Source organism: Sminthopsis crassicaudata, chromosome 2 (assembly GCF_048593235.1).
Source record: "Sminthopsis crassicaudata isolate SCR6 chromosome 2, ASM4859323v1, whole genome shotgun sequence".
Classification (NCBI taxonomy): Eukaryota; Metazoa; Chordata; class Mammalia; order Dasyuromorphia; family Dasyuridae; genus Sminthopsis; species Sminthopsis crassicaudata.
The window spans coordinates 506,906,983-506,920,314 of NC_133618.1; the positions used below are offsets into that span (position 1 = coordinate 506,906,983).

The following is a 13,332-nucleotide window of genomic DNA, read 5'->3' on the forward strand; positions in this document are numbered from 1 at the left end:
CATTGTTGAAGAGAGCCATGTCTATCAGAATTGATCATTGTATAGTCTTATATAATGATCTCCTGGTTCTGCTCATTTCACTTAACATCAGTTCATATAGGTCTCTCGAAGCCTCTCTGAAATCATTCTGCTGGTCTTTCTCACAGAACAATAGTATTCCATAGCATTCATATACATAATTTATTCAGCCATTCTCCAAGTGATGGGCATCCACTCAGTTTCCAATTTCTTGCCACTACAAAGAAGGCTGCCACAAACATTTTTGCATATGTCGGTCCCTTTCCCTCTATAGCTAAGAATTTAGAGGCTGGTGTATCCTGCCTCTGCCACTCACTACCTGTGAGATTTTAAAGAAATCCCTTAACTTCTCAGGGTCTCCGTTTCTTCATTTGTAAAATGAGGTTGTTGGACAACTTGACTTTGAGATTCCTTCCAGTTCTAGAGATATGAGTTATAATATCCTGCTTCTCTTTCAATGGAAAGGCAAATGCCTTTAGAGATGTTTTTTTTTTTTTTTTTGCCTTTCTAGATATTAGTTTCGAACCTATAAAATGAGAGAGTTGGATCAGATGGCCTCCAAGTTTCTTTCCAGTTCTGATATTTTATAAATGTATGTATGCCTATGGCATCAGAAAGTGCTAAGAATTATACAATAGTTTACCCATAACTACTCTTAATAAATATTTATCAAATTGAATCATTTCCCTGGGGAATGGAATGTCTTCTCTTGGAAAGCATAGTCATCATTCATGAGCTTCTCTATTCCCATCTCCATTGATGCAGCTCCTGAGGTCGTGTGATCTGTAGAAAGTGCTCTGAATGTACTGATGCTCTTTTTAATTGCTACATTTTTTTTCTATTGCTTTCTTTAGACTGGACCATTTCCAGACCCAGATCAAGGGAAAGATGATATAGACAATGATTTTGCTGTGGAAACTATTAAGGACCTTGATAATTACTACGATCCCTATTTTGATCCCACCATTTCCCCATCAGAGATTGGACCAGGGATGCCTGCAAACCAAGATACCATCTATGAAGGGGTGAGAATGCCGTATAATTATTCCTGAGTCTTCTGTAGGATAGAATCACACTTTACTGCCTGAACTCTTGTTCCTTGTATTTTTCTTCAGAAAAGACGTATCCACATGTGTGTGTATGTATATATATGTACATATATGTATGTACATATATATATATATACACACATATATTTTGTACAAAGTATATATAATTATATATAATAAAATATATGTACACAAATATATATTTATTATAACATGTTCCCAAGCATATCACATTAAATATTGAGCTTTCTGAGTCACATAGACCTCTACTGTTAAGCATTTCCTTTTATTTGCCTTGTGAAATGGACCTCATGTATAGCCATATAAAAGGGTTTTATAAATAGCATTTTATTTCATCTGTATGTGTTTTTGTGTCTACGCCTTTTCCATATTCTAGATTGGAGGGCCTCGAGGTGAGAAAGGACAAAAAGGAGAGCCTGCAATCATTGAGCCGGTAAGCATGTCTCCCATCCTCATTCTTAAAACAACCTGAGAAGGTTCATGCCTCATGTGTAACCTTCTTCATTGGAAGATGATGTCATCAGAGGGGCTGATGGTTCTTTTTGAGAGCTTGTCATTATTATAAACATGCAAACCTGTCAAAACATCATACCTAAATCCCTCATTAGAACGAATGAGAATGCATTTTGATAAGACAACACATGAGGAATCTCTTAAGTAAATAGTTTATTCAGAACAAGGAAAAGTATACACAATGTCATGTAAGAAATATGAATATATCAGAAATACTGCCAGAGGGAGAACATATAGAGATCATCCTGAGAATCAGAATAGTCATTTAATAGGATTTACTTAGAATCTCTTTCTGGCTTTTAACAGCTTCCTTCAACTTACCTGATCCACCTATTTATATTGCCTGGAACATTTTCTGTGTCTCAGAACACCTAATCTACTGTCTAGCCTCCATTCTCATTTTGGCTTCTCCTATTTCTATCCCCATGGGCATATGATTTTCCATTCCTAGAATGGACTCTTCATGTCTCTCAGCTCCTCACATCCATCTGGTGAAGTCCCTCTCTTTTTTCAAGGCTCAGATCAGGTGCTGTCACTCCCAGGAAGCTGAACTTGTCCTTCATGGATGAAAATGATTTCTCTCTCCTGGAATTTTTCATAGCACTTGGGCAGGACCTTTCCTTTGCTCTTCAATATCTTCTCTTGAATCATAGCTATCTGTGTCCTTGACTTTCTTTACATTAGATAGTATTGAGGGCAGATACTATGTGGTATCTATCTTTGAATCCACAACATGTAACCCAATGTTTCTTCATGTAGTGGGTATTTTTCATGAGTCTTCATTGAGTTGAATTGATTACTGAAACTACTATTTGATAAGTGACACTCTAAACACTATTGGGGGTGATCAAAGAAGTATAATATATTGTTCCTTTTCTCCATGAGTTCATAATGAAGTTGTTAAAATTGGACTTTAAAGCATAGTTCTAGAACTTCCTTTTAAGTATCAGTGGGCCAGCTGTTTGTGACTTTGTAGAGAAGAGAGAGTAGTTGGGAAAAAGGGTCTGGGATGAAGACTACGGATCTAAATCTTCAGCATTCCAAGGGTACTTGTTGTTAGGGCCCGTGTAGAGTAAGGAGCTAGGGGAATGGTGCCAAGTAACTCAGGACATTGGGCGTGCCCTCTTAGAGCTTTAACAGTGGAAGCGCCAGCTGTGGGTTAAATCTGCTTGGGGCTATGGAGCTGGAGAGTTGGAAAGGGGCCAGAATTCCAGAATCCATTCATCCTGCCACGTTTCACTTAAGCTAAGATTCAACACAGGATGATGGATGACTTCCACTGCAAAGGAGACCAGCCATAGATTGGGACTAAATTTGAATAGCAGTGTGGTAGAGACAATGACAGAAGGTATATTCAAAGTCCTCACTTTGTGTATTCAAAGATTTTTCCAAACTTTGGCTAGGACTGGAAACTCTCTGCTGCCATATACCAAATCAGAAAAAATTCTAAATTTGAAGCCAAAGATCTGGTTTTGAATATTATCTCTGCCACTTAATATCTATATGATCTTGGATAAGTCACGCTTGAAACTCACTTTCCTCTAAATTGAATTTGGTAATCTCTAAGGTCCCTTCTAGCTCCAAAATTAGGACCAACTGATTTCTATGGACTTCTGTTGCTTTATAAATTCTATGTTTTTGTGATCAATTTATGCCCCTTCTTTACCTGGGTTCGTTATTGGATTCTATGGCCATCCCTAACACAAAGTGAGCTACACTCCTCCTAGTCTCTATGTTGGATTCTGTTTAGAACTTAGCTTGTGTAGGAATGGAAGGAAGGGAGTGAAGAAAGGAAAGAAGAAAAGAAAAGTAAGAAAGGAAGAAAATAGGAAAGAAGAGAAGAAAGCAGGAAGGAAAGAAGAAGGGAAGGAAAGAAGGAAAAAGAGGAAAATGAAGGAAAGAATGAAAGAAGAAAGGAAATAAGCATTTATGACACTATGTGCCAGGTACTGTGCTAAAAACTTTTTCTAACTTCTCTAATTTGATCCCTACAACAGTCTTATGAGGTAGATGATTTTATTCCTCATATTACAGTTGAGGAAACAGGAAGATTAGTGTTGAGACTTGTCCAGGTCACACAGTTAGTCAGTGTCTGAGGCCGAATCTGAATTAAGAACTTTCGGACTCCAGGCTCACCACCCTAATGCCTCCAGAGATGGGACCTGGGAAGACTTAATGAGAAGTTCTAATCTTGCTAGTAATTTATCAGAAATAAGAATTTCAATCTTGGCATAAAACCAAAGCATAAGGCACAAAAACCTTTTCTTAACCTTTGGGTTTTTCCATTTTACATTTACCTTCAGGTTTCTTACAATAATTAGTCTATTTTCTTTCTACTTGAAATCCCTAAAATAAAGATTCTTAACATTTTTGTGGATCCTAGACATCTTTGGCAGTTGGTCAAACCTATAGATCAATTCCCAGATTAATGTTTTTCAACACATAAAATAAAATACTGGGTATTTTCAAATAAACTAATTATAGTTTTAAGCTAAATTTAAAGTGTAGTAAGAATTTTGGAATACCCTGTATTAAATTTCACAGATCCCAGGTTAAGAAATTCTGCCTCAAATTAGTTTTAGCAACCAATGGCCTAATGTCATGTTTGATGCCCACCAAGAAACTATAGCCCTTATTTGACTGAAGCAAACTCCAGTCATGAAATAAAAAGATCCTCCTGGTGCTGTATGTCTTGTTCCTGACAGGCATCTTTCCCAGAGGGCTGGGCCTTTTCATGACCCTCAGACTATGGACTGCTAGACAAACCCATCCTTGGTTTCTATTAGGGTATCCCCTTTCCCCCACTCTAGAGATAACTTTGCAGGTTCATGGAAAGTAGCCAGGTCTATTTGGAGCAGGGGTATACAAAGAAGCTGAAGGAAAATAGTAAAAGGCAAATTGCCCTATGCTGTCCAATTTGAAAAATTACAAAGCAAACTCAAGGGATGGGCCTGGGGTAGGGGTTGGGGAACTGTAATCAGCTCTAGCAGAATCATCCCAAAAGAATTTGGCTGATGGAGCTAGTTTCAAATATTGGCATCTACTGCCAGAAAGGAAACAAGACCAAATGTTGCTTCTCCCTCATCTGGATTGTGCTTGTTGCTCATTAGGAAGCTTAGATTTTCTGCAATCTCTTCCCAGTCTGCAACATGAGAGAATTTGCCCTTGACTTTTGGTTGATTCCTTGGTGCCCTCATTGCTTTCATGAGTGGTCAAACTGGATTGGGATATATAATGTAATTAGTAAGGTGTTGAGGATCATCCTTGAACCTGAGTTCAAGTTCAACTAGGTTCAACCAAGGATTATTGATTTAATGAAATTATATGGACAAGTCTAAATTAGTCTGATTTCTTAGGAAAAGCACCCAGATTAATTTCATTTGAATTATCCATATAAGTCTCCAGCACTCTGTTTTGAGAAATTCAGTAAAGCTTCTGGGGATAGGAAATATAGTAGAGATGTTATGAACTCTGGTAGGTTTTACTCCTTTGGGAGTAAAACTAGAAAAAGTGGCAGACAAGACTAGATTGGAAGGTAGAGCTACAAAAGTAGAAACAAACAAAAAAAAATGACCAGAAATGCATTTCAACTTTTTTTTTTTTTTTAATGGCCATCTGGATTCACTTAAGGCAGGGCTTCCCCTCCCCTCTAGCCCCTAGCCTCAGCAATGACTTCTTGAAATGTAGCTCCTCCTTCCCCACCCCCACTCTATTTGCAATGTCCAGTCCGTCCCCCCCCTGGTCAGTCCCATTGGAGGAGATAATGTAAACAGTTGGAATTTATCGACCTGAAGTTTCTCCAGATGTCCCTGAAGTCTCTGCTCCATATAAACAGATGGTTGAATCCTGAGAGATGCCAAGAATGCTTGTATCATGAATTAGATGATTAGGGCTTCCCCTTCTTCTTCTTCTTCCTTTTTCCTACCCCCTCCCATCTTTACCTAATCTTCCTAACTATTCCCTTCACTTCCCCCACAAACACAAATACAAACCTCTAACCTTAGATTTTTTCTCAAGGGCTTACTCTATTTTGAATTACATGGCTATTTATTGGATGTCAAAGCCAGAGAAAGCCTTCCATTTGTACAGAATTTTTTAATGTTTCCCATATAGATGTGATACCTGACAGGACTTTCTGAAAGGTTCAGAGGCTCCTTATAAGGATACACTGCTTTGCTGAGCAGAGTCAAATTTATGAGGAGCAGAGTAAAGTCTAGGGGCATTGTGCTTCCCAAGGAAAATCCTCCAGGAATGGGCTGTTTCCTAATTAGTTTGTATTTTCAAAAACATAAGGATTTCAATCTCTGTCTCCCTATAATAGCAAATATTTCCACATTGTCACCTCCAGAATTTTATTTTTATTTGCAGGAAAAGCTACCGGATCCTCTTGGAATCTTACCCTCTGCTATTCTTTCACTGAGGTTTTTATACTGTTTTATAGACATTGTTTCCTAGCAAACATAGTGAAGGTGACTTTTCTGATCTCTTTTAAATGCTTATTTAACTACTACATTAAGAGCAGTTAGCCCATCTCAATGGTTGTATTTATTGAGCTTGGCTATGTATGATCACGTATTTTCAAAATACCATTTGTTATGTTAAGAACCTAAATGAAGAAAGCTTCCATAGGGAAATAAAAAAAGCATCAAGTCAGGAAAAGAAATATCATTATAAAACAGGTCAATATTGGTCTCTAGCCTAATAATTAATTAATAGATGTCTCTCCTATGTGAAGAAGCTTAGTATTTTTAATTTCTTTCCACACAAGAACTTCAAAAAAAAAGTCCCAAATCAAAGTTCTTACAAGATTACAATAAATTAAAACACTTTGTTCCTTCATCATGTCAATTGATGTGGCATTTTTCCTGGACTATTTCAGTAGCTAGTTGTTAGTTATCCTTGTAATCTCTACTAGGTCTTTTCATCTGCCTTTGTCCTAAGTAGTAGATTGCTTCTTATTGGAAAGAAAGAAGCTGGGATTTATGAAAGTGCCTGGATGAATTTATACTATGTACATAATACTTATAAATATTCCTTTGTGTGTATATCTGTGTAAACAAAGTGCATATCTCATTGCACTGTTGGCTGCTAGAAAGAGATCTGGGAAGCCTGATTGAGGTGGCTAACTAGACTTCTAGAAAGCCTCCTGAACAGGGATCATTATCTCAGTTGCTCAGATGTGATTTTTATCCCTTCCAAAGATATTTGGAATCCTTTATTTTTTATTTATTTAAATAATCTTAATAATATTCAATAAGTATTAAAAAGTCAACAAATTACATAGGGAAATTTTTAAAATTCTTCAAAAAATTTAAGCTATTTGCATTTTGATCTTAAAAAGGAAGAAAGGAAAAGTAATAAGAATCAGTGTTCTATGTTAGTTTATTTCTTTTTTGGCCATATACTTCTAAATGTGGCCATTCTTCTTGTCTGTTGTTTTCTTTAACATCGTGTTCATGATATTCTAATTTTGATTTCTTTGCTTGATAGCACTTTATACATTTTTCTATATACCTTCATATTGTTCATCCTTGTCATCTAATGGGATTATAGTATTCCATTATCTTGATAAATCCTAATTTATTCATCTATTCCCTAGTTGTCAGGGCCTCAAACTATCTATCTATAAATCCAAGTCACTCCTTAGGAGAAAATTAGATGATTAATGAAAGGGAGGCCTTGGTTAAACCACTTTCTTTGAGGCTCGGTTTTTCCGTTTGTCAAATGAAGGAATTAGACTAGCCAATTTCTAAGATATGTTCCAGTTCTCATATTCAGTGTTCTAAGGTTCCTTCTAGCACTGACATTCGAGGCTAACATGCTGGGATTTAAAGTTCCTTCTAGAGCTGCCATTCTGTGTTACAACATGTTATGTTCTTGGGTCTTTTCTAGCTCTGATATTCTTTGTGCTAATGTTCTGTACTCTGAGACCCCTTTCTGCTCTGACAAATAAAGCCCCATAAATAAGAATCTAACTTATTTCTCCTCTCCATCATCTAGACAGGGAGATAGTCACTCACAGTGACTGACACCAACTTTATACTCCTTTTCTCCCTTTCTTCTTTTTATTTTTGGCCCAGAGCCACCATAAAATGGCCTTCCCATCAACTCTGACCTCCGAAGAGCCCCTTGTCCTAGGGTAAAGTGTAACCTGATCCCTCAGGCTTCCTTCTCTCCAGGCTTGTGCTCGAGTTCATGGACTGATTTTCATCCTGAAGGGGAAACAACTGGACTATGAAGAGAGCCTGGGGAGGGTGGGAACCAAGGGCTTGGAATGAGACTTGGGGATCTTGTGTAAAGACAGATGTGGATTCCTCTGACTCTATGGAAAGGCCTAATTTCTCTCTTTGTACTTTTAAGTTTCTCCTTCCCCCCCCCCCCACTCTGAAAGGAAACTTGTTACTTGTTAATGTAGTGATTAGTATTCTGCAGATTCATGTTATATAAATGGATTAATATGTGCATAAAAACCATAGAGTAACATGATATTATCCCCCACCTACCACAGCCCCTTAATTACAGAGACACATGTGGCTAATCATTGCATAGAACTCAGAAGGGGAGACAATACAAACCACTAGAGACGCCTAAGCATGTGGTTGGATTGGGGAGACAGAAAGCCAGAAAGCCCTGTCCTTCAGCCTCCAATAGCACCCTGAGCCACTGGTATCCATTCCCATTGGCCTCAGAATATCCTGCTGGATATTCCATGTTGGAGATGGAAGTGGGGTGTGGATGGGAAGGGTGATGTATATGTCTTGTGTCTTCTGAATTATCCATTTCTTTTTTAGGGAATGCTTATCGAAGGCCCCCCTGGTCCAGAAGGCCCTGCTGTAAGTAGAAAACCATATCTGTTCTGCTGCTTGTAGAGTGGGATGGATTGAAGGAAAGAAATAATGAACTTCACTAACCTTGGATTTCTATTTCTTGAGGAAGATGAGAAAAGGAAAACTTTATAAGGATGATTCCCTATGTTGTACTATTCTGGCTTTTCTGGGGAAAAAATAAATCTTTAAATTTCTTCCCTCATTGTTGTCTGCTATTGAAAGAATGGGAAAGAAGGTAATACAAAATTTCTAGCTTACAATTGGATGATACTATGCTTTTTTCATATTGTTTTTTAGGGTCTTCCAGGACCTCCAGGGACTGCTGGCCCAACAGGTCAAGTGGGTGATCCTGGAGAAAGGGTAAGTTTGGGTTAACTTTGTTTTCTTGGGCTCATTCATTCATTTAATAAACATTTTTAAGGACATTGTTCTAAACCAGTGGTCCTCAAACTTTTTAAAGAGAGGGCCAGTTCACTGTCCCTCAGACTCTTGGAGGGCCGGACTATAGTAAAAACAAAAGCTCACATTCTATCTCCGCCTCTCAGCCCATTTGCCATAACCTGGCAGGCCACATAAACGTCCTCAGTGGGCTGCATCTGGCCCACAGGCCATAGTTTGGGAACCTCTTTCTCTGGGAAATATACAAAGATAAATAAGATGTTGTTCCTAATCTTAATGAAGCTCCTAGTCTAGCTGGGGAAATGGGCAACACGATTGGACCATCTCATGAAATGAAGATCACTTGCAGCTGGAGGAATCAGGAAGGCTTCTTGGAAGAGGAGGTTCATCCAAATAATTCCCCATCCTTAAATCTAGGATTGCTTCTCTGGAGTTTTGGGAATGGGTTAGTTTTGTTGGAAAATACTATCCACAGCCCTGAGTTTGAATTAGAGCTAACTTGTACAACTAGAATTCTTGTATGGCACAGCCCTAGTTAATACCTACAAGAGCAGTGTTGGGTTGGAAATCACACATCGACTGCCCTACTTTCTTGTATTTAATTCCCCCTTCTTCCTTTGGGGAATTTGTCATTGGCCCCAATAACTCACTTCATCTCTCTCTGGTTATTAAAAAACACTCATTTCCTGAGCCCCAGGACAAATCAGTGCTTTTTTTTTTTTTCATGTAAATACTTTGAGAATAAGAAATGAATTTCTAAATCGACTTTTTCCCTACAAGTAGAAAAAAAAAAAAAAGGGAACTAGGCTATCTTGTTATGACATTCCCTAGCTCTCCCTCCTACCACACACAATCTCCATGGTTCATTTCTCCATAGCATGTTCCTGTAGGCACTAACAGTAGCCACAATTGAGGTCTGACATCTAGTGGGGCTAGGAAATACTGCAATATGATGATTTTATTCTCTTCCTGCTTCTTATGGAATGAGTGTGAACAGATTAACAATTCGCAGGGAGTCTAATGTACTTTTGATGCTTAAAGGTCTAGACTTTGAGGACCAGCCTGTCTCTATTAGAAAGAATCTGCCCCAAGATAAGGCTTTGGGTGGTATTAAATCATTTTTGTTTGAGATCCACACTGAAGATGCTTTGCATTTATTAGAAGCTGTGAATTAGGTTTTAAGGTTTTTTGTTTGTTTTTTTTTTAATCAGGCTACAAGAATGTTAAATATTTCTTTATGTGAGATTATATGCTAAACATTGTGGAGCAGAAAAAAATATGATGACAATACAAAACCTGCTCTCAGGGATCTATAGTCTAGATGAGAAGAAGCACATACTCAAGAAAAGAAAAAAATAATATATAATTGGTATAATATTTGGATGTTGTAGAACATTCAAGAGGGACAAGGCATGATACGTTGTTCTTACCTTCAACAGGACTACAAAGAACCACAGCTGATGAAGAGCCAAATTATTTTGTCTAGACAATAAATCTGTAGGAATTAGAAGAAGGAGAAATTAATGTGGATGCCAGATTTGTTAGGGAAAGTTTATGGAAAAGTTAAGTATGGGTTATATTCTTGTTAGATTATTTGGATAGATGAGAAAAAGGGAAGGAGCTCTTTTTTTTCAGGAGAGTTGTTATATGGCTCCCTAAGCTCTGAGAGCAAGGCATATCCATATGGAACAAGCAGTGGAAAGCAAGCTGACGCTGGAGTAAATAGAACTGGGTTCCTCTCCCAGTCTTAGTACTTATTGTCTGACTTTGAATAAGTCACCTAACATCATAGGTTTTATTTTCCTTATCTAGAAAATAAGGAAATTGAACACTGTGGTCTCTGAGATTCTCTTCCAGCTCCATAGCTGTGATCCATAAAATCTTACATTTCTCGTCATTTTTCTTCTCTGAGTACCAGTTTCCCATATGGAAGTGCTGAAGTCTGGGTAATAACGTGGTCTTGGACATTTGGTGTGAAAGCATAGTCCTGCGTGGCACATAGTGCCACGTCAGAGGCCGTGGAAGGCTAGTCTATTCAGGCTTGAAAGACCATCTTTATCAAACAGTCTATTCAAATCTGCCCACATTCTCTTGGCTTTATACCGTGTTATTCCCAGCCTTCTCCACAGAATCAAGCATTCAGACAAACAAACAAACATCCACACCAAAGGAACCACAAAATCTGGGTGTAGTTTCTGTTGAGCATTATAGACTTGTTAGGATTCTCTTATGTTCCTGGAAAATCAAACTTATATGACAGAACACATTTGATTTTAGTAAAGGAAGATAAGTTGGGGCCTATGTCTTTGAACTAATTTTGTGCCCCATGAGAGGTGCTAAGGAATTGATGGAGACCCTTTCTTACTGAGAGCATAGGGAGCCAACTTTTCCTTAGCTGTTGGAATGATAAATATGTTCCCTTATCCAGATCATTAAGGTCTTGAGAATGTTTATCATTTGATTATAAGTCTAGAATTGAAAGAGATTTCAAAGGCCATTCAATTCAACTCATGTGACTTACTCCCAAATCATACAAATATTAAACAGAGATAGGATTTGAACTCAAATTAACTAGCCCCAGAACCCGTGCCTTTCCATTGTGTTATGCTTCTTGTAAAGGTGATTGCAATAGAATTGCATCTGTTGTTGACTGGAATAGAAGCCACAGTTTGATTCTGCCAGCAATCACCTGGTCTCTGATTTTGGGGTTGGAGTCTGACAATATGCAGAGAAGTAAGGTGGGAAACAGGAACACAACACAAGGTCTACACTAAATGTCTTGCTGAGACTGTTTGTGAAGCTGTGAATATGCATACCTATATCCAGGTATGTCGTTGGAATATTCTTGATTAAAGCAATTCATTTAGCAAAGGACTGTGTTAGGTTTATGGTAGTCTACTCAGTCTAGGAGTTAATGAAAACAGAAGTCAGGGAATGTATTGCTGTGTGTATTCCACCCTTCTTATATAAGCAAGTCTATATTAGTTTGGATAGTGAAGATAGTAAAGCCCAAAGATGGTAAAGGGTTACTGGCACTCTGTCACCACCATATTACAGATACTTACAGGCTAGGAAACAAGGCAACTCCTATCTGTCCTTCAGATTTCAATTCAAGCCTCTTCTCCTTAATGAATTATTGCTTATCCACCACTAAGTTTTAGAGTTTGGACACATTATAGGAACCTTTAGAAGTAGAGGAGCTCTGAAAGATGGTCAAGACTAATTTCTTCATTTTATGCATGAGTTAAATTCACACATACTGCTTAATGATGGCTTTTGTGGAAAAATTTTATTTTTGTGTGTTTATGGCCCATCTCCCAGAATAAATTATATTGGCCCTTGAGGGCAAAAGCTGTGCCTTATACTGCACTACACCCTCAGGATTTTACATTTAGAAGGGATTTCGTCAATGTTTGTTGGCTGATGAGTTAAGTAGGATCTGATGAAGATACTGAAAGATCTGGGAGATTATATGCTCTAGATTTGAGAATTTCACAATTCAACAAACACACTTTTTTTTAGCATGCAAAGACTCTGTCATCTTGTTAAAATCCCTTATGCCTATGTACACTCATTGACCAAACAATTCCTAAGCGTCTATTGTATACAGAGAATTGTAAACTATAAGTGCTAGGAGATATATAGAGTTTAGATAGGACAAGATCCCTATCCTCATGGAATTTATATTATAGTTTAGTAGAAGGAAACAAAAATGTAGATAATTAGCATAGATAGTAATATCTAATAAATGCTTTAGGGAAGTACAAAACACAATGTTATTGGAGGACCAAAGAGAAGAGTATTATTGACACCAGTGTTGTCAGGGAAAGGCTGAGATGGCATAAGTTGAGCTTTAAAGAATGACTAGGAATTCAGCGGGTGAAAAGAGGTAGGAAGGATTTATCAAGCACAGGGTACTCAGATGCATGAAAACAGAAGAGCACAGGGATGTGCATACAACAAAGAGAAGTAGTAAGAGTATTTCTGGAACTATAGAGTGTGTAAATGGAAGCTACATGAAAAAAAAGACTAGAAATGTGTGTGTGAGAGGAGGGTTGTCCAATAGTGAATAGACTTGAATGCCTGGCAAAAGAGTTTGAACTTTGCCTACTAAATAGTGGGGAACCACTGAAGATTTTTGAGCAGAGGAATGTCATGACCATATATTTGAATTTGAAAAATAATAATTTTTTTGGCAAAATGGAATGAAGGATGGATTGTAGAATGGAGAAAGTGGAGGCATGAAAACCTGTCAGAAAACAATTGCAATAGTCCTCATGGGTAGTACTCTGGGCTTGTTTCAGAATAGTACCAGTAGGAATAAAGACTTGGGGATTGGTTCAAGAAAGATTGAATTCATCATTTATGTATCCTCAGGGTAAGAATGCATTAGGACTCTGAAATGAACCTCCCACCCTAAAGATGAGAGGAAATGCCCTAAAATTAAAATCCTGAGCCTTTCAATGGTTTCCAGTTTTTCCAGTTGTGTTCTTTTCTTTATGACC

The 13,332-nt window shown here is 37.8% G+C and overlaps 1 protein-coding gene across 2 annotated transcripts in view; it reads left to right on the forward strand.

The window, feature by feature from the left end:
* Positions 1-13,332, forward strand: part of COL5A1 (collagen type V alpha 1 chain) — a 288,545-nt gene that overhangs the window by 140,022 nt on the left and 135,191 nt on the right. For both annotated transcript variants that reach the window (XM_074294068.1, XM_074294069.1), the window contains exons 8-11: positions 873-1,043; positions 1,465-1,521; positions 8,393-8,434; positions 8,726-8,788. In XM_074294068.1, coding sequence (XP_074150169.1) covers positions 873-1,043; positions 1,465-1,521; positions 8,393-8,434; positions 8,726-8,788 — 333 coding nt within the window. The remainder of the gene's footprint in view (positions 1-872; positions 1,044-1,464; positions 1,522-8,392; positions 8,435-8,725; positions 8,789-13,332) is intronic.